At 48.6% G+C, this 19,855-nt stretch overlaps 2 protein-coding genes across 4 annotated transcripts in view; one reads left to right on the top strand and one right to left on the bottom strand.

Moving 5' to 3' along the window:
- Positions 1–281: 281 nt before the first annotated feature.
- Positions 282–16,144, bottom strand: Ctns (cystinosin, lysosomal cystine transporter). Of its 2 annotated transcripts, XM_021176528.2 has the most exons (12): positions 15,827–16,144; positions 13,549–13,628; positions 9,975–10,053; positions 8,587–8,671; positions 5,379–5,482; positions 5,120–5,251; positions 4,409–4,508; positions 4,193–4,312; positions 2,957–3,127; positions 1,914–2,031; positions 1,614–1,728; positions 282–1,263 (listed from the first exon to the last, which is right to left on the bottom strand). In XM_021176528.2, exons 2-12 carry the CDS (start codon positions 13,607–13,609, stop codon positions 1,146–1,148), a joined length of 1,203 nt encoding a protein of 400 aa, XP_021032187.1. In that variant the 5' UTR covers positions 13,610–13,628; positions 15,827–16,144; the 3' UTR covers positions 282–1,145. The 2 variants fall into 2 exon arrangements, with proteins under 2 accessions (XP_021032187.1, XP_085685955.1); XM_085829829.1 differs by having other exon boundaries at positions 282–1,728.
- A 191-nt stretch (positions 16,145–16,335) lies between these two features.
- Positions 16,336–19,855, top strand: part of Shpk (sedoheptulokinase) — a 33,239-nt gene continuing 29,719 nt past the window's right edge. For both annotated transcript variants that reach the window (XM_021177976.3, XM_021177975.3), the window contains exon 1: positions 16,336–16,590. In XM_021177976.3, the coding sequence (XP_021033635.1) occupies positions 16,429–16,590 (162 nt within the window). In that variant the 5' untranslated portion in view covers positions 16,336–16,428. The remainder of the gene's footprint in view (positions 16,591–19,855) is intronic.

The following is a 19,855-nucleotide window of genomic DNA, read 5'->3' as shown; positions in this document are numbered from 1 at the left end:
GATGGAACCTTGGTACTGGCAGATAAGGCGAACCTTGGTACTGGCAGATAAGGCACTATGAAACAAACCTACCTGGCTCTGGTTGGGTAGGCATCTTGAACCCGTGAGGTCTTTCCTGATCCAGTGTGGGTCAACATGCAGCCACTTCAAATCAGCATACTCCACAGCCCTATGTATTTCTTGACATAGGTAAGCAAGGTCCTCTAAGCCCCCAGGACTTGGTTCTGAAGGCCAACATAACTGCCTTCAGCATCATCTAGTAAATGTTCCAAGTGTACAAATAAGAAACAAACCACCTTTTAATTAAGGACACACACATGCCACAAAAATGAAACAGAACAAGAAAAAATACAAAAGAAAAAAATACAAGGATCCCTCAATATTCGTCTTATAAGAAACAAAAGAAACAAATGATAAACTCAAGGCACACCCTGGTTCCTTCCCTACCTGGCGCAGGAAGAATAACTGGGGATGAGAAGAAAGGAGGTGTGGGATCAGGGTGGGACCACAAGCAACATAGGAGGTAAGCCCCAGTGCGCTGAGGCTCCTCAACAGCTGAGGAGTTGGAGTCTCAATCTGGGGCTGGGGAAGGAGGCCTCCCTTCCCATCCAGGGCAGCTTACTGATTGATTGACTGATGGGCTTCTAAGGCACAGGTGGTCCTGAGTACCTGCTCCATAGGTGTAAGGTTACGAGGAGTCTGGGGACTCAGATGGTGCTCCATCTGACTCTCAGGAAGTGGAGGTAGGAAAGAGAGCAAAAGAAAAGCCATTTTAAAATATACCTTGGAGGTAAAAAAAGAAAAAGAAAAAAGGTACTGTGGTATCTTTGTGCGCAAAGATCCAGAGGGCAGCAGGTATGGGTCTACTTCAGACCAATCTGGCAGGCACCTCAGGGATCAGAAATATACTTTACCAGGCACTGGCCTGGGCCGCTTGTTCTGCAGTTACTGGAGCAGAGTTATATAGAATGAGCATAAGGAAAGTGGCCCCGAGAGAAAGGACCCCAAAGCTTGATCCCACAGTTCTCTCCCCTCCACCACCAGCATCAGCACCTTCAAGTCCATTGGCCACAGCGCCTGGCTGCTTGGTCTCTGTGAACACTGTGGTGGGACAAAGCACCCTTGGCTCTCTCCCAGTTGCAAGGTTAGCTTTTCAAGCTGCTCCCAGAAATATTGGTGCTTTGGGGCAAGGTCATCAGCTGCAAACATGACGCCCAGTTCTGGCTGGGATGGCTGTCTGGACCTGTGTGTGCTGCCTGAAGCCTTAAAGAGAGAGAGATGGTATATCAAGACGCAGGAGGGCTGGGCGCCTCCAGCAGAGGGCTGGAGCTTTAAAGTTGGGAGATGCTGCCTCAAGTCTAGCTTTCAGTCTCAAGCAGAGTCAGGTGTCTGTTCCAGAGAGGGAGTCCTCCATGGTTCAGGAGAGGCCTGGATGAAGGCTGAGCTTAAGGCTTTTGATTCTTGAGGAAGAGAATGCTGCTCTTGTTGGCACACTGTTCCTGCCCTGCGTGCCAGCTGCTTCTCTGGTCTTTGCTGGATACAACCTTTCCTACCAGGGCCCAGGCCCTGGCTGTTTACACTGGGTCTCTGGATTCTAATTCAGCTGGTCATACCCTGGTTTCTTTCTGTACAAGTAGAAGTGCTGGATGAAGAAGACAACATCAAAGAAGATGGTGAAGACGCCAAGTCCAAACTTGGTTGGGTCTCCGAAGATCAATGTCCATTGGTCTGTTAATAACCAGAGGGGACAGGATATGGTTTTAGGCTGGAAGTTCTTAAGGCATGTGGATGTGTAGGGGATGTGGAGCCCCACCCACCCATTTGCCCAGGAACTGTAGAATCTAGGGGTTCCCAGGGAGCCCCCCTGTCCCGTGCTTCCACTCACTGTGTAGAAGTGGCTTTGGCGGACTCACCATTATTGTAAGACTGGAGGAACATCTGGAGGAGGCTAAAGCTGCCCCCTATAAAATCGAGGAGCACACCGCCAATGCTCCAGCCCTTGGTGCTTTTGTAGTAGAAGTTCATATAGGCCTGGGGACGGACAGATGGAAGGCTGTGAGGGGCCAGACAGAAGCACACACGCCTGTGACTGGTACTCCAAAGGAGATCTGTTCATTCTTCTCACTCATACACAGTGACCTCTGGGCCTTGACAAACTGTGGCCAGGAAGAGTGTGTATGCAGGGCAAGTGAAGCGCCCCTTTCCTGACCTCCCCTTCACCATCTCTGGATTCCAATGGGGTGGGTGGAGTGGGGAATGCTGCCTAGTTTCTCCACCTTTTAGAGTAGACATAGCCCTCTCTGGTTTTTAATTTTATGCATTTAAAAAACAAAACAAAACAAAAAACCGGTCTCTCCCTATGTAGCTAAGGGTGGGCTTGAACTCATGATCCTTCTCCTCGAGCTTCCTGGGCCCCCTGGGTACTAGGAATACAGGTATGTGCTACCAATGTCTCACTGGAACTGATTCTTCTTCACAGTCCCCGTGACTCTATCCCTGATCTCTGAGCTCCACATTATGTAGGAATGTGGCTGGGAGCCACTTTCTGGTGTGGAATTCGGCTCTAGCATTGGCACTAGGGCTATTGTAGAAAAGCTACTGAGTCCCTGAGTTCTTCCACCTGTAAAGATGCCCAGCTGCTACCTCTGATCTGCTGGTCCTCTTGGGCAATCCCCTCTTCTTGTTGCTCCAGCCTCAAATTCTTCCTTCAAGTCCACAAAGCTCTCTGAGCGTCTCTGGCTGGTACCATTTCTTTTCCTACCAACTAGGAGGGAAGTCTTGGCCTTTTTTTGGTAGTTTCCTGGTTCCTCTCCTGATCTTCCTCATTCTACCGTATACTCGCTGTTCCCTCTCCTTAGCTTGGTAAAACCTGACTCATGAGAGCAGTGCTTGGGTTCGGTACCTCTTGCCTCTCATACTACCATCCGTATGGAAATGCAGGAAGGCTCTGGAGTACCTGTGGGAAATACTTGATCAGTGTGATGATGAGCTTGATGTAGGAGAAGCAGAAGAGGAACTGGAGCCATGTGGTGACACCGACTGCAGCCACAATCATGGTGACTAGGACAAAGAGCCATGCGAGTACCAGGAAGCCAATGGAGGGCCATGACACGCGCTGGTTGCCTCGCTGAGGATGAGACGGGTGGGTGCAGTTTGTAGATGTGGATACAGAGGTTGCTTCAGGGTTTGGGGAAGGGATGGCTTTGGACACAGGGTGAGTGGGAGGGGAGGGCTGGAGGCAGAAGCCTGGCCTTGGTATAACCTGCATAAAGAAGGGGCCAAGGGCACTGGGGCTGTGTCTGCACAAGGCCAAGTAAGGTAGAAGACAAAATGCGGAGATTACTGGGCTCTCTTTGGGTAGTGGGTGAATCAAAGTTGGGCTGGGATGAGGTGTGGAGTCCCCAACACCAGCCCCACCCCTTTATAATCAAGCTCTCCTGTTCCACCCATGTTGGGTCCTCCAGTCTCTGCTGACCAAGTTCCGACTCTGCAGAGCTGGACACCTCAGAGCTCATTTGGAGGGAGCGAACAGCATAGGGTCATGAACCCTGATATTGGAGGCCCAGTACCTGGATGAAGCCCAGGGATCTTAGAATCTGTCCCTACCCCAGATTTTCTCCAGACATGGCCCCCAAGTGAGGCCCCTTCAGCTGAGTGTCACAGGGAAGGTATAAGAAAACCAAGCTTCATGAAAGTCACACAGCCCCCACTGGGTGTGATGTGAGGAGGTGGCACATGATGGAGGTGACTGTAAAGTTGTCCCATCAGGAGTGCTCCTAGGAGACACCAGGGTTTCTTAAAGGTACCCTTAGTCCATGCTGAGATACCAGACAGCTTTTCAGTGACAGAGATGAATCCAGGTTCCTCCAATCCTCCCAGGAGTTGGCTTCCCACTGGTACCCCTAACCCCGGGCCATTCCCATCTGCCCATAGTTTCCCTTGCTTCATAGTGAATGACTTTGCCTTCCACTTTACCAAGGAACCTGACTTACCCGTGGCCCACAAATACCATTTTCCTGACACACTCCCTCAGTTAAGCCAGGAACTGGACAGCAAAGTCCACCCCAGATCCACTCAGCCATAGAAGGCTGGGGGATCATGCCACCAACCTTTCAAGGCACGTGGGTAGAGTTGGGTGGGGATTGGCTTAGGACACCAACGGCCCTCCAGGTCACCAGGCCTCATCACTTACCTCATACAGGCAGCACTGCAGGATGACAATCAGGGTGAGGGCAACAGCATGCAAGCTGAAGAAGGCATCATTACTGTCGACGGGGTTCACACCATTGGGGTATTTGAGGAGAAACTCCTCCTGTTGGGGGGGGGGGGTGAGGAGAAGCTGAGAGGTAAAGAGATACACAGTCATGCATGGGCTGACGTGAGCCGTAGGGAGTGGGTGATACCATACCTGGATGTAGGGCACCCACAAAAGACCGATGTTGAAAACACTGTAGGCCACGAAGCCCGTCAAGTTCAGGGCCAAGAAGTCAAAGCTGAGACCAATGACACTGAAGGGGAACAGAGGGGAACAAAGTGGGTCAGGGGTGAGGCAGGGAACCCCTGGGATGGGTGTGGCATAGCTCCTAAGACATGGGAAAGGAGGCCTCAGCACCATCCTTAGAGCTCTCACCATTACCATAGCTGATGCCATTATACTGGCTCTCTTGAGAGCCTTCTCTTCCTCCCCTCCCATACTTCAGAGGTTTCTCCTGGAGGCCCTAGGAGAGGGAGCACTTACTTCCTTGGCTCACTGCTTGGCAGTCCTCTATGAGACCCAAGACCCTTGTGGCAATGTGAAGACAGGAGAGCCAATCCTTGACCCCAGATCTACTTTTACTTTGCTAAGTCAAAGCACAAGTCTTTGTCCTGGGACTGAAAGCTGCATGGCCTGATGCCCAGTCTTTCAGGGACAAGGGGCTTCAGGGCAGAGCGTAATCTCCTACCCAGCCTAATTATACTTAGCTGAGAAATTCCCATAGAAAAGGGCTGAACTGGGCAAGGAACCAAATAGCTAACAGGGGATATCCAACCCTACTAGCAGGCATAGAGAGGTGTAGGGGGGTGTCTTCCTGCAGCCTCACAAGGGCCTGCAGGGACAGCTATAAGCTGGGCAGGTTACCTTTTCCGTCTCCAGTTCTGGATCACTTGTGGGTAAAAGGAGACAGACCAGGCCATGAAGTAGATCCAGCCAATGACCTGGTTTATGATGCTAACGATTCTGCTGTGTATCACCAAGAACCGAATCCTGGGGCTGGAAAGGGATTTGGGGTCAGGATGCATTTGGTGAAGGTTTGGGAGGAAGTCCCCATGAACATCTGTGCATGGCCACCCTTCCCCCTACGTGAGGCCACTTGGGTGGGGGGTGGGCACCAGCCTACCAGGTCTGGTTGGAATGATTTCCATGCAGAAAAACAGTCACTTGTCCAATATTTTGAGAAGTCACTTGGAAAGAGGCATTTTTCTCTCCGCGAGGCACTATAACCTGTTAGGAACACTGAATTTGATCTGTGGCTGTGTATAATGATAGGGTTTAGCTCCAGGCAGCGAACCAGAGAATGGGGTAGGGGCACACCGTGTTCTGCTCTCTGAGAACTTGCTAACCAGCCATAAGAAGCACTGGGTTGAGCCGGGCGTGGTGGTACACACCTTTAATCCCAGCACTTGGGAGGCAGAGGCAGGCGGATTTCTGAGTTCGAGGTCAGCCTGGTCTACAAAGTGAGTTCCAGGACAGCCAGGGCTATACAGAAAAACCCTGTCTCGAAAAACAAAAAACAAAACAAACAAACAAACAAAAAGAAGCATTGGGCTGGCCAACCTGAGCCCCACCCTGCCAAGTTTCCACCTGGCTTTCTGAGCAGAACTGTAGGCTGGTCCTTGACCCTCCCTGGCTAACCAGTGAAGGAGTGTAAGATAGCTGTCTTTGCCTCGTTGGTCATGTTACCTCAGTTTACTCATCTGTACATGGGGATCATACTAGTGCCTTCCTCACAGCGCTGCTTTGGATATGTTGTCCCTAAAGCTTACAGTGTAGAGCTGGGCACATGGTGGGCTGGGAGTGCTTCCTATCATGATGTATTATTTCTATTCCCGTTATCAGGATGCTTGGTGAAACTCACCAGAGGATGTTTCCTCATGCTCTGCTTCAACTGCCTAACAGCAAAGCAGAAGAGGTGGGGCCACAAGATGCTTTCATGGTCATTTCTGCTTGATATTTATCAAAAGCCCTGTTCCCAGAAGATGAGCTTAGAGGCTGCCTGTGCCATCTGATTTTTTTTTTTTTCCTTTTTGGTCATCTTCCAGCCACACTGAAATCCCCTCAGAGAAGCAGGGAGCTGATAGCATCTGTATGGAACCAAACTGTCCCACTTTCCCCAATCATCCTCTAGGTCCTACCCTCAAGTTATGTTGCCCTCAACCTATGCTGTAAGTACCATATGGATGTGACTCATTAAACAATAGTGTTTTTTTTTTTAAGATTTATTTACTTATGTTATATATATGATGCAAGAAGAGGGCATCAGATCCCAGGATAGTTGGTTGTGAGCCACCATGTGGTTGCTGGGAATTGAACTCATGACCTCTGGAAGAACAGACAGTGCTCTTAACCACTGAGCCATCTCTCCAGCTTCACAATAGTGATTTCTTTCTCTGTCCCTTTCTCTAGTTTTCTAGGGCAGAGTCTTGCTATGTAGCACTGGCTGGCTTGCAACTTACTATTATAGTCCCAGCAGTTCTCTGGCTCACAGAAATCTCCATGCCTCAGTCTCCTGAGTGCTGGGATTGCAGGCACAAGTGTGTACATCTAGCTGCTTTCTCTCCTACCCCACAACTGGACTTTGAGATCATCCTGCTTTTAGCTCCCAAAGGATGGGATGCAGGCTAGCAGGGCTTCCTACTGAAGACTCTCAAGGTCCTGCCAGGTCAATGCCAGCCATTTAATATTTGCTACTATTGCTTTTAATCCTCAGAGTGTGGTCCAGGAGATGAGATGTGCCCTTTGCCTACAAATGAGGAAAATTCTGTTGGGCTGAAGTCCCTGACCCAAGGCTTCCAGGCTGAACTCCTAAACCACCTGACTCCCAAGTTCTAACCACTGGCTTCTTATATCACAGGTACAGGACAAGGATGCTTAGCTCTGGGCAGGGAGGGGACAGTGAAGCAGGAGACTGAGAAGGTGGATTCAGGCGTTCATAAAGATCATCTTCCACAAATGCTTTGGCTTTGACTCCCACTGTTAATTAAGAAAAAAGCTTGGCCTATAATACATATACAGGAAAGTGCACACATCACAGCTTGATGAAGTGTCTACAGACTGCACACATTCAGCCTCCAGAACAAGAAATGAGAATTTCCAGTACCCCAGAGCTCCATTCTACCCCACTCCAGTCTCTTGACTGAGGATATTCACTGGCCTGACACCAAAGATTCAGTGCTTTGTATTTTATGTTCAAGGAAACTTAAAAAGCTCATGTGTGTGTGTGTGTGTGTGTAAAACTTCTTTTGCCTGATATTCTTGACTTTCATGTATTTTTACAAATGGATATCTTTACTTAGATGTCTACATCTAAACTAACTTATTGATGTCTGTTCTGAGAGTCTGCAGATCAAGCAAAACTTAAAGAGTCCTTGCACCAGACCTGCTGTTGGGACTATGTCTTTCATTGTGTTGTATGCTGGCCTCAGCCCTAAAGCTGAGAGAGGGAGAGGGAGAGGGAGAGGGAGAGGGAGAGGGAGAGGGAGAGGGAGAGGGAGAGGGAGAGAGAACAAGCTAGACACAGGTGAAGGCAGAATGAGCCAGAGAATAAGAAGGAGGCAGAAGATTAGAACATATTGCCAAAGTTAGTTTGAGGCCAAGCAGAGCAATTCAGGAGAGGCTGAGAATGGGGCCAGTTTGACTCAGTTTGAGCCAGAACAGCTGAGTTGAAGCAGCCACCAGAGATCAGAAAGAAGAAAGGCTGAGCTCATTCGGCAGTAAGTCAGAGGCTGAAAACATTCTATGCTGAGACAAGACTGTACGGAGGCTAAAGCTCCCAGGACTAGGCCTAGGTTAGCAGATGGAGACTGTTAGCTTTGAAGGAAATTATGTCAAGAGAATAAAAGTACTTTTACATGTGTGTGTCTGTGTGTGCGTATGCTGGTGCCAGGGACTAACTCGAAAGCCTCACGTATGCTAGGTAATCAGTCTGCACTGAGAATGCTGAAATTTCCTAAAATGTTACAAAGTAAGGCTGATACTTCCTATCTGTGGATGTGGCAGGGCTTTAAAATCCTTCAGAACTCCTCCGTTCTCAGAACCACCTTTGCCTTCGGCCTCTGTTTTGGCACCTGACTATACACCGTATCCTATTATTATTGACCATGCTTATGCTGCAGGATTGACCCCTATTCATCCTATTGGATGGATGAAAGCTTCCAAACTGTACAGCAGAAATCGCTCATCCTTGAAGAGTGCAGTAAAGCCCAAACCACAGATGTCTAGGATGATGGCCTGGGGCGACCCCGGTGACTTGTTTCCACAAGCTCTTAGTTAAAATGTGTTTTGTTGCCTAGCATGGCCTTAAGCATGAGCGAAGGTCTGCTACTTACTTCATCAGGAAGCTCCACAATAGTCAGATTTTTTGAGCGAAATGTGATTTCAAAAGTGATCACCAAGGTCGCATTTAGTGGATGCCTGTGGAGGATAAGAGCCTTGTTACTACTGGGAAGTTGGACCCTGTAGATAGCAATCAACCCTCTGAATCTCACACCAGGCCTTCACGTCTCTAGAAATCAGGACCAGCAAGGGCAATGTGCTCAGATTATTCATGTCCAACCTCTGGGATTTCCGACACTCCAGGAGCCCTGTTCTGCTCTCCTCCAGTCTCCTGACCCTGAGGATAACCACGGCTCTGGCACCATGGAGTCCCTGTTTGTATACGTTATACACATGTGATTTGACAGCCCAGAGTTTTTTGTGTCTGGCGTCTTTTGCATGGCTTTATGCTTTACTTTCATTGTTCTCTGAGGGAATACCGTTACCTAGATATTTGCCCCTGAACTGGGAGAGGTAAGAGGTGGAACCCTGTTCTTACGCCATCAGGTAACTAGATGTCTTTTGGGGTTAGGTGAGATGGAATTCTGGCTCTGAATAACAGGGATGAGAGGGAAAGGCCTATGGTTCTCTGCCCCAGTGGGAAAGGCTCCTTTGGTAGGGTTAGGTCTGAGCAGGGTGTGGTGTGAAGGCCAGCAGGGACTGAAGGAGATGAGGCTCTCTGGGAGCAACCACGGAAGCCTCAAATGTGGGAAGGCATTTAAGGATTCCAAAGGGGAGGGGGCGGTAAGCATATAAGCTGGATGGTTTACATGAGGTAGGTGTGCAAGGCACAGAGGACAGAGCGGCAGGTCTGTGAGGAGGCCTGGGCACCAAAGCTCGGGGTTGAGATCAGGTTTTCCTGGACAGGTGAGGAATAAAGGACATTGACTCGGCCGGGAGCCATAGGCACGGTGGAGCAGCGAAGGCCACAACACAGACCATTATCTTTTGGTGGAGGGCGAACCAAGTCAGGACCTTCAGGCCGAAACCAGCAGGTGTCAGTAAGTTGAACAAAGGCAAAGTGTGAGCTGGGACAAGTGGGACCCTTTGATACTGTCACTATGTCCGCTTTGGCAAGTGACCTCGGCAGTGCTGTGGTGGTCAGTAGTTCAGCTCCTTGCCCCTTCATCCTTAGAGTTCTGCTCAAATATTTATTTCTGGGAAGGGTCTTGGAGTCTGGCATCACCTGTGACCACCTGAAGACTCTCCTCTCATGAGGGAACAGCTCATGTTTCTTCTAGACTCTGTGCATGTTTGACTGTGGGACCCTGCTCTGAGGTCCTGGATGTGGACCACTTTTTTTTTTTTTTTTTTTTTATGATGCCCTACAATAAAGAGGTAAGAACATCACAGGCAGACTGTGCCAGAGGGGCTGAGGACAGAACTGGGCCTGAGAACTCACCCAAGGGTGATGCCGACGTTGGTTGAACTGCCATTTTCCAGCTTCACGGTGGGAGGAGCAGTGAGACTGACAGTTGACTCTGGAAAGACCCAAGTCAATGGCATGAGTCACCATCATGTCAGAGAGCTCAGCCCACAGGGAGAAGTGGGCACCGGGCCTCTGCCATCTGAACTCACCAGCCCCTGCTCAGTCCTGCTTCCTAGGTCTACTTCCAGGCTTACACTGTGCTCTTCCCATCTCTGCACGAGGGCCAGATGGCCACAGGCTCGAGGAGGAAGTGCGGGGACTAACTCCTCCCCCTTCCCTTCTGTGAACAATCTGAGTTCCTCAGAAACAGTCTAGGAACTATGAAGCCCAAGAGTTATTTAAAAAAAAAAAAAGAAAGAAAAGAAATTCAAAGCAATATCTGTGCTTGGAAAGGGCAGACTAGAACCATCTATCTCAGCAGATGGACAGTGAGTGGGTCCCCTCTGAAAATTTGGTCTGGCCTCATTCTTGCATTCTGAGATGGGCACAAGGCCTGGCTAACATATTTCTAAGGAACCTTCTGGGCTTCCCTGCAGACTCAACTCAACCCATGCATGGTTCCTTTCCTGAGGCTGTCTTTCTGCTGGGGACTGGAAGATAGTGGCTAGGGATATATGCTTTTAACTTCCAGGGCTTGCCTCTTGGCATTAAGGTGCTAACCCAGGAGAAGGTGGACAAGCAGGCCGCCAGGGTGAGGGAAGTAGGTTTGGGTCTTTGAAAACCATTCTGGGGTGAGGGGCAGACTGGGAGTGCAGCTCAGAGGTAGGATGCTTTAAAAAAGAGACAGGAGAAAGGAGATCAAGTACCCCAGCACACTGTGGTTGCAGGGGATGGCTGGCTAGCTTCCTGGAGTAGTTTCTGTATTCTTCGAACTCCCCTGTCACGGTACCATCTCCAAACATGCTCAAAGCTTCCTGGCATACCTGCCCCTCTCACAGACTTCACATCTTAGAAGTCATGATCAGGAATCCAGACTAGGAGAGGAGAGGGCATCTTATGTAGCAGAGGAAGTGTTCCGTATGGTAAAGATGGCTCTCCCAGGGATAGAAGAAGCTGCGGGCCTCTACCCAGAACCCTCCGCAGCATGGATGAAGAACTAGGACCTGACGTTTTTAGAGCTCAGGCAGGAAGAAGGAGCTTCCGTGTCTCCTCCAACTCCCTCAGTGGGCTTCTCTCCTTGATATTTCCACTGATAGTTTTTACACTCCTCTGTATGGACATTTTCTGGGAGAGTCACCTCATATCCCTGGGTGCTCACTACTTTGAAACTCATACTTTTGGGCTCAGCTCTGCCACATCTGAACTGCTTTCTCCAGCTTGGTCCCCATGTATAAATGGCAGATGGTGGCTGTCCCCAAGTTGCAAGTCTCCCAGACGTGACTCTTCATCGTACACAGTTTCAAGGCCCCTCACCTGGATGGATTACTCAGAAGCCTTAACTTTGTGATCCTCCTGCCTCAGCCTCTCACGTAGCTGGGGTTATAGATCTAAGCCACTGCGATTGGCTAGTGCACACTCTGTACCCCATCTTATCCTAGCCATTGCTGCTGGAACTTTTGGGACTGGGGGAGTGAGGTCAAGTCTTCCTGGAACACATGGGCATGACTCATCTTCCTCTCTCAGCTTCCAGAGTGCTGGGACTATAGGTACACCACCACTGCTGTTATCCTCATAACCCCCACTTGGTAATTATCACAATAGGCAACGAGTAAATTTCAGTCCTATTTTAAATCAAGGAAACTCCCTCTAAGACTAAAGGAGTCTCCGCCCCCCTCTGCCCGCAGCCAGAAACGACTGAACAAGAACTCAATGCTACTCTTGTTGGCTTCAAAGCCCAGGCTGTTACCACTAGACTGAGCTGCCACAGGCTCCACTCAAGAGTCAGAAACAGCTGGGCAGTGGTGGCGCACGCCTTTAATCCCCGCACTTGGGAGGCAGAGGCAGGTGGATTTCTGAGTTCGAGGCCAGTCTGGTCTACAGAGTGAGTTCCAGGACAGCCAGAGCTACACAGAGAAACTCTGTCTCGAAAAACAAAACAAAACAAACAAACCAAAAAAAAAAAAAAAAAAAGGAGTCAGAAACGACAAACTCTGGAGGACTTTCTGTTGATCCATTGTCCTTGATGCTGATGCCCTCAACAGAGAAGAAAAGTCTGGCAGAGTGAGGCTGGGATCCATTCCAATGCTAGGTTCTTACTTTTACAGTAGCTTCCACTGCTCCTTCATAGAGAAGGGGAGAATGGAATGGAGGCCCTATTCCAGTCCTCCTTCATCTGTGTCAGAGTCTATCGTCTATGTAATCAGAGTATAAGCAGGATTTGCCATTATCTCCTAGGTAGAATCCCTTATGTGCTCATGAACTCTCTTCCCAGAGAGATTGACTCAGTAGAGCCTGGAGGGCTGAGAGTGGCTGGGGCATCCCTCTGGAGAAAGGTAGCATGGCCAGGTCTCATGGTCTGAAGCCTTTTTTTTTTTTCCTTCTTCAGAGATTACTTCTCCATTAGGTGTGGCTTCAAAATAACATGACTGACAGTTACCAAACCTGAATGACCTGGTCAGATGAGCCATTCCATGGCCATCAAGAGAACAGACAACCATAATGGTGGATGTAGCCAGTGTGTGCAGCTTCAGGGAACGTGTGTAGGATTTCTAGGGTATGCCCTAGGTTTGCTGGAAATTGTTAATGAGGGGATTAATTAAGGTACATTTGCTTTGGAGTAACAACCTATCTGATGATTAAAATGGGTCTGGGCACCGTGAATACTAAAACACAGCTATTTACAGAAGGAGAGATGTCTTGAGTATTGCAAGGATGTCTGGGATGACAACAGCATGTGAAGGGGTCCTCTGACAAGGCTGTGTAAGCTCCACTAGTGTGCTTTCTGGATGGCTTGGGATGCTGTAACCAGTTCCAATCTCCTCTAAGGGAAAAGTATTTTCTCTTACAACGTGGGGCCAGGTAGACTTTTCTTGTGTCTGTATCTGAGAGAACTAGGTACAAGGCCTCTCTAGTGTCTCCCAGGGCCCATCACCCTTTCTGCAAGGTCCAGAGGGCAGAAGCACAGGCTATTCTTTACAGATACTATCTCAGCTTGGTGAGACTCGGAGAGCCAGTCATACAGGCTAAGGAGCCAACTGTTACCTGTGCTGATACCGAGAGAGCAAGAGGGACCCAAGGGTAAAATGCCAACTATGCCTGGGACCATCTGGCTCTTTGTACAATGTCCCTACACCAGAACTGGATCTGGCTACCTCTCTTGAGTGGCAGGCCAACCATCAGTTGCTGGACAGCACCAAACCTTTGGTGACAAAGAGGTTACTCTTTACAAATAATCCTTTAAGTTCGGTTCTTGAAAAAAATTATCACATTATATCAATAGTATGAGAAGAAAATTACATCCCTAACAAAATTAAAACCCACCACAATATGCCTATGTATGAAAAGCTGAGACAACATACTATTAATACAATAGAGGCATTAAATAAATAAAAAAGTTACTCTGAACAATTTCATTTTTACAAAGCTGAGAAGTCAGTCTTAAACTTACCACACTTCTCTATGAACATCAAGAGAAAAAGGGTCAAAATAAGCAGCCAATTCCTCCTCATGGTCTCTGACTTCTCAGAACTAGGGGGAAGAAAGAGCAAGAGAAAGGCATGTTAAGGTTAGATTAGCTCAGCTCTTGATGGACAACATGCTCTCTGACCCATGACAGGGAGACAGTTCATAAAGGGTTTCTCCTCCACACCTCTGACCTCACAGGCTTGGCATCACAACCTCTGGGAAGGAGACCCCGGAGAGGACCTATCTATGTTTCATGTAATAGGCAAAGCCACTCAGAGCAGCTACGTGGGTTGTATAAAGTCCTACTCCGAGGATGTGAACACAGCCTGCACTTTTCCCTCAGCTGCTTTCTGCAGCCAGTTAACAGGAAAACCAACCAACCAACCAACCAACCAACCAACCAACCAACCAACCACTGGCAGTGTACTTCTCTTTAAAAAAAACCTTAGGCTAGAGAGATGTCTCAGAGGTTCAGAGCACTGGCTGTTCTTCCAGAGGTCCTGACTTTAATTCCCAGCACCTACATGATGGCTCACAACCATCTGTAATGAGATCTGATGTCCTCTTTTGGCCTGCAGGCATACATGCAGGCAGAATGCTATATACATAATAAACAAACAAATAAATATTACTTCTTGGAAGATATGGACTGCTTCCAAGTGAAATTCAAACACTCTGTCAGCAAAATGTCCCCTAGTGCTAAAGGCTAAGGCATCTCTGAAGGAGAAACCCAGAACTGATGGCGCCTACTATGCTAAAAAGATCAGTTGGTCAAACACACAACTAGGCTTGTAAAAAGTTACAAGACAAAGTTACAAGACTTGCCATGCCCATCTTCTGGTGTGTGTGTGTTTACCATCTTGCACACCTCAATCAGATGGCACACTTTTAAGAGCCTCTACTATCCCCCACAAGAGATCTCCTGTGGCAGCTTCCCTTAGTCAGGTGTCTGAGGTAGTCCTGTTCTTGGTCCATAACCTAGAGCTTCCTCTGTGGGAAAACTCTGTTAATTAAGGTGGAGGTCCACCATGACTGGATAGCCCATGGGTTCAGCATAAGTGGAACTTCTCATTCTCTGACCTTGTCTGGGGAATTCGAAGCCCCAACACAGGTCTCTACCTGATGAATATCACATAGCCTTAGTAAGATTCCAGGATCAATTTCCTTCCTCTTGATAAGAACCTGTTCGGTGAGCACCTGAGATTCCCGAAATGCTTCCCCATGCTAATGGGGCATCTCTGTACCCTAAGCCCTCAGCCAATGACCTTTGACTATCCTGGATGTTCCTACCGTCAGTCCCCAAAACTTTATAAGCTTGTCTTGGAGTGGTCATTCACCATACCCACTCACAGGGCTTCCAAAACCATGCCCATCACTCTTTGTCTCTGCTCCCACTGCCCGCCCTCCCCCGTGGACCTAATTGGCCATAATCCATGAGAGTGGGGAGACTCGCATTCCTCAAGGGATAGCACAGATTCGACAAGGAATATGTTCCCTGGAGATGAACTATCTAGGTCCCAGGTTTCCCGTTTACTTGTATGATTCTGAAATACTTATTAACCTATGTTTCTTAATGGGGAAACTGGGACAGTGGTATAGTTACACCACAGAATTATAGTGAGATGAAATACAAGGCATGCATCCTCAAAGGGGCTAAAACAGGCTCTGGAGGTCTGAAAAAAATAGCTGTAATAATTGCTTATCTCTCTCCCAAACGTCATAACACACACAAAAAATAGAGCTTACCAGCTGTATTAAAAGTTTGAGGTGGATTGATAAGATAACAAAAAGTTGAGAAACAATGAGGTAATGTTATTACTACTGCCACCCAGGGCTCCCAGCAAGCTCTCACAGAGCATATAGATAGTTATTTTCCTCAATATTATTGAAAAAGACAAGATCCAGGTACCTTCTCATTCTCTGGGAGAATCAACACGAGCTCCTGGAATGGTCCTAGCAGAATTTACCCCCAACCCCAAGTTACCTACCTGCACATTCCTAAGCCAGATTCAGGCGGCGCCACATACCGAATAGTGCCACCAACACCAGCTGTCAGTCGGTGTCAGTGTTTTTGCTCACCAACACCCTGGCCCTACAACCTAGGGATGTGCGGGCCTGGGTTGGGGCCAGAGGCTAGAAACCCAGGCGCTGCCCCTCTGGTAGCGTAGGTTGCCCCTCTGAGGTGCGGGGCTGATGTCTGTTGGGGTGGATGGTGTCCTACCAGAAAAGGGGGTAGCTGTCCCGGTCGCGATGGTTCTCACCTGACAGCTTCCCAGGCTTGGTGGACCGACCTCACGGAAAGCTACAATCTCGCACCAGAAACCGCTTAGGAGTGTAAGGGACTCTTTGAGCTCCGCCGACTTTGTGTGAAAGAGGGGCCAGCTGTCACCTGACCTGAACCACCTGACTTGAAGCCGCGAGCCCTGTGCAAGGAGCTCTGGAAGTTGTAGTTTTCACGAATACAGGATGATAACGCTTGGTAGGGGTGAGGGAAGGGTGGAAGGGCGGAAGAGCATAGGCACCTTGGCAGGGACAGGGGCTCGGATGTGAGGGGCGATTTATTCTCTTATAGGGGAAGCAGGGTTCTCGAAGTCTCTGTTGTCTCCTTGAAACCCTGTACTCCCTGGTGAAGACCCTGGGACCCCAGGCACTATCCCGGAACCTCTGACCAGTAGATCCCGCCTTCTGTCGTCTCTTCACCTATCGCCGGAGGCCGCTGCGAGGAGCGCGTGGTGTCTGCTTTCCTCGACCAATAGAAGCGGTTAAAAGATTGACAAGAAAGCTCCGCCCCCTTACTGCCCTCCAGGGTGAAGTGTTCCTCGGCGTGCGGTTCAAGCCACCGAGCTGTGCTGTCACCACTGCCATGGCTTCGCGACCTGTCACTCTCGGCATCGACTTGGGCACCACGTCTGTGAAGGCCGCCCTGTTAGAGGCTGCACCCAGCCTCCCATCCGGGTTCGTGGTGCTGGCGAGCTGCGCCCGGGCTGCGAAGGCAGAGACTGAGAGCGCGGTGGCCGGGCCCCAGGTGAGGCAGAGCCCTGGAGCTGCCGCCCCGGGACGACCCTGGGGGCATCTCGGGCAACACCTTCCCGCGGAGAAGTAACCGAGATTGCCCAGTCTGTCGGACCTCCAAGGCCTGCTGCCCTTTCCTCCAGGGCCTCAAAGCCTGCTGCAGCTCAAGCTAAGCCGTTAGATTTTGCCCAGGGAGCTTTCCCACCTGCTGGCACCGATCTTCCCGCTCTCTGGCTTTTCTGGGGCCCCTGACCATGGCGCTGGATCCCTCTACTCTCCGCCCATCACTTTTTGTACTTTGAGCTGAGAGGACTTGCTTTCAGAGTGATAACCACAGGCCTGACTATCACGCTCGCCGCTCATGGCCCTGTGCCCTCTAGTTCAGGCATCATTTCCCACCCCACCCCGTAGGCAGGTTGTGCTCTGGAAATGAGACGTAGCATTAGGCTTCCCTCATGCCGTAGAAGTGCAAGTAAACTGATAATTTCACTTGGTTACTCAAAGAATTCCAGCCCCTGCTGAGCATCTCTGGAGGAAAGTTGTCAAAGCAGGTGGGAAGACACTGAGATAAACTGATGAAAATTTTAGAAAAGAATCAGACTGATGATTATACACTACAACCACTGGCTTTTGAAAACTAGAAGATAGAAAAGTACATATCCAGGGGTCCACAGGATGGTTCAGCAGTAATAGCAATTGCTGAGTGAGCCTGGCCACCTGAATTCTGTCTTCAGAACCTACCATGGAAGGAAAGAACTGACTTTAGAAAAGCTGCCCCCTGACTGCCACATGTGCCCCATGACAGGCACACGTTTGTGTGCACACACACATACATGTATACACATATATACACACACTATATAAATATATACACATACATATTTACATATATGTACATATATATACACATATATACTATATATGTTCACACACATACAGTATATATATACACACATACATGCATGCATATATATATACACACACTACACACACACACACACAAACATACTTTTAAAACAAATGCAATGAATTAAAGACAGTGGACTCCTTTGGAAGATGATATAAATAGACTCAGAATGGCCTCAGATTCCATTCCTATTTGTTTCCTGAAAGGGTCAGTTTATAGTCAGTGAATTCACAGATATGAATGTCAAGGTGAGAGTGTAACCTCTCACTTTTTTCTTGGCCTCAACTTGTTCTCTGATCTGAACTAGGTTCAGATCACTAAGGCTTCCTCCAGCCAGAAACCTGGGCTGAGTGCAGTACCCCACATTTGAGCTTCATGTCTCAAATGCTCTTGCCAAGGGTCTGTATTTGGTGGGATCACTTCTAATTTTCCCAGAGGCCTTCACATTTAATTTGGTTGGGGCCTCAGGGCATCTTAGAATGACTATTTGACTTCATGAATTACGACATGGAGAAGTTGGCTCTGATCCTGGGGAAGTGAGGAGCTGGGCCAAGGATTATAGTATAATGGGTTCAGGCACTGCCCTTTTCTTGTGAAACTGATGTCTCTCTCCCCAACCCCCACACTCTGTTAGGAGATAGGGTCTTGCTGGCCTCAAACTTGGATCTTCCTCACTTAGCTGAGATTACAGGTGTGTTCCACCCCATGCAGCTAGAATACAAGGTTTTGGAGGGAGACAGACTCTCTTGGTTGCTTGTTTCTGGCTCAGGCTCCTCAGCTGTAGGGTGCAGGGGTGAGTGGCTTTGAGTGAATTGCTGAGCACTCTTTTCAAGTCTGAAGTTCTAGGGCTTGATCTGGGTATGGACCTACTGATGTTTTCAACTAAGAAAGAGCAGCAACAATGGCTTTCCTGTTACAGTATGGGTGTGCCCATTGTCCCAGGGCTGCCCCTGCTCCAGCTCAACCCTAAAATGAACTGCTGAACACAACCTCCTTGTCTTGCCTTCCAGCTGGCTCATTTTCCTCCTCCGTGCTCTCCACCCTCACAACTCACTCACCCTGGACTCGTTTTAAACAGAGGCCCCTCTGTCCTGAGATGATGCGCCATCTGATGGCTGTTTGGGAACTTTTAAACTACCACTGTCCAACAGAAATGCAAATCACACATGTGATCCACACATGTAATTTTCAGCTTTCGAGTAGCTATTTTAAAAGAAGCAAAAGGAATGGGCAAAATTAATTTAATTTAAAAGTTGTTTATTTATTTATTTATTTAGAGACAGACCAACTACGTAGAACTGACTGGCTAAGAACTTGCTATGTAACAGAGCTCTACCTGCCTCTGCCTTCTGAGTGCTGGGATAAAATTAATTTTCATTATGTATATTTACTTAATGTATACAAAATATCTTTTTAACATTCAACAGTAGAGATATGCTAATGAGATATTATGCATTATTCATATTAACTCTGAACTAGTTAGTGTGTGTGCACATGTGTATGTGTATGCATGCAGAGGCCAGAGGCCAACCTTGCACTGCATTCAGGTTTTATCCATGACTGCCTCACCTCTTTTAAAGTATCTCTTGCTGGCCTGGAGCTTGACAAATAGGTTGGTTGTTGCTCCAGAGCCCTAGGGATCAGCCTGTTTCTGCCTCCCCAGTGCTAGCTAGTATTACAAGTACACAGCACAGCACCAGACTTTTTAAAACATGGGTTCCAGGGATCAAACTCAGGTCCTTATGCTTGTAAGTCAAGCACTTGACTGACCTCCATCTCCTCTGCCCTCAGATGTAACTTATACATATGAAACATTTCAGTGCAGACTGGACATATATGGTTAACACTGGACCATGTCGTAAGCAAATGACCCACTTACTTCTTTTCCCTTTTCCTTCTGGTCTTTCTTCCTCTATGTAGATTACACACAGGTGTGGACCTCCTCTGTGCCTCTCACTGCTGTGTACTTGGCTTCTTGTTTAGGGTCTGGGGCTGTCTGCTCAGGATATGCTCTTTACACAGTCCACTCCATCCACAGCTCACCCTTACTTATCTTCCTTCTTTGGTTTTCCTTTGTGTTGACCTGCTAGGCTAAGAGCTATCCTGACTATGCTTCCGTCGGTTTGTTCCCGGCAGGATGACATCCCCCCAGTATGGCACCTTTTTTGCTATGCTGAGAATGTTGATACAGGGGAAATGAAAGGTCCTAGCCTAGTCTCTCCTCACTCAAACACGTGGACTTCTCCATTTCTCTTAGTTGTGCCAAGACCAAGCTGCAAGCTGGATATTGGCTCCTTGGGAGGCCGAGGCTGGAAGGGGGATCGCTGGGACAGGAGTTCAGAGCCAGCCTGGGCAATAGGGCAAGATGGTT

This window comes from Mus caroli, unplaced genomic scaffold, assembly GCF_978045245.1.
Source record: "Mus caroli unplaced genomic scaffold, Mus_caroli_1 scaffold_13, whole genome shotgun sequence".
NCBI classification, from domain to species: Eukaryota; Metazoa; Chordata; class Mammalia; order Rodentia; family Muridae; genus Mus; species Mus caroli.
The sequence above is the reverse complement of the archived record's forward strand: the minus strand, read 5'-3'. Positions and strand labels throughout refer to the sequence as shown.

Bases quoted from the DNA above. Each gene is read 5' to 3' on its own strand.
- Ctns (XM_021176528.2), bottom strand. From the start codon at position 13,609: ATGAGGAGGAATTGGCTGCTTATTTTGACCCTTTTTCTCTTGATGTTC. The intron at 5,483-8,586 runs GTAAGTAGCAGA...TGTTCCTAACAG, and splicing joins TTGTGGAGCTTCCTGATGAA to GTTATAGTGCCTCGCGGAGA. The intron at 1,729-1,913 runs GTGAGTCCGCCA...GGTTATTAACAG, and splicing joins CCTCCAGTCTTACAATAATG to ACCAATGGACATTGATCTTC.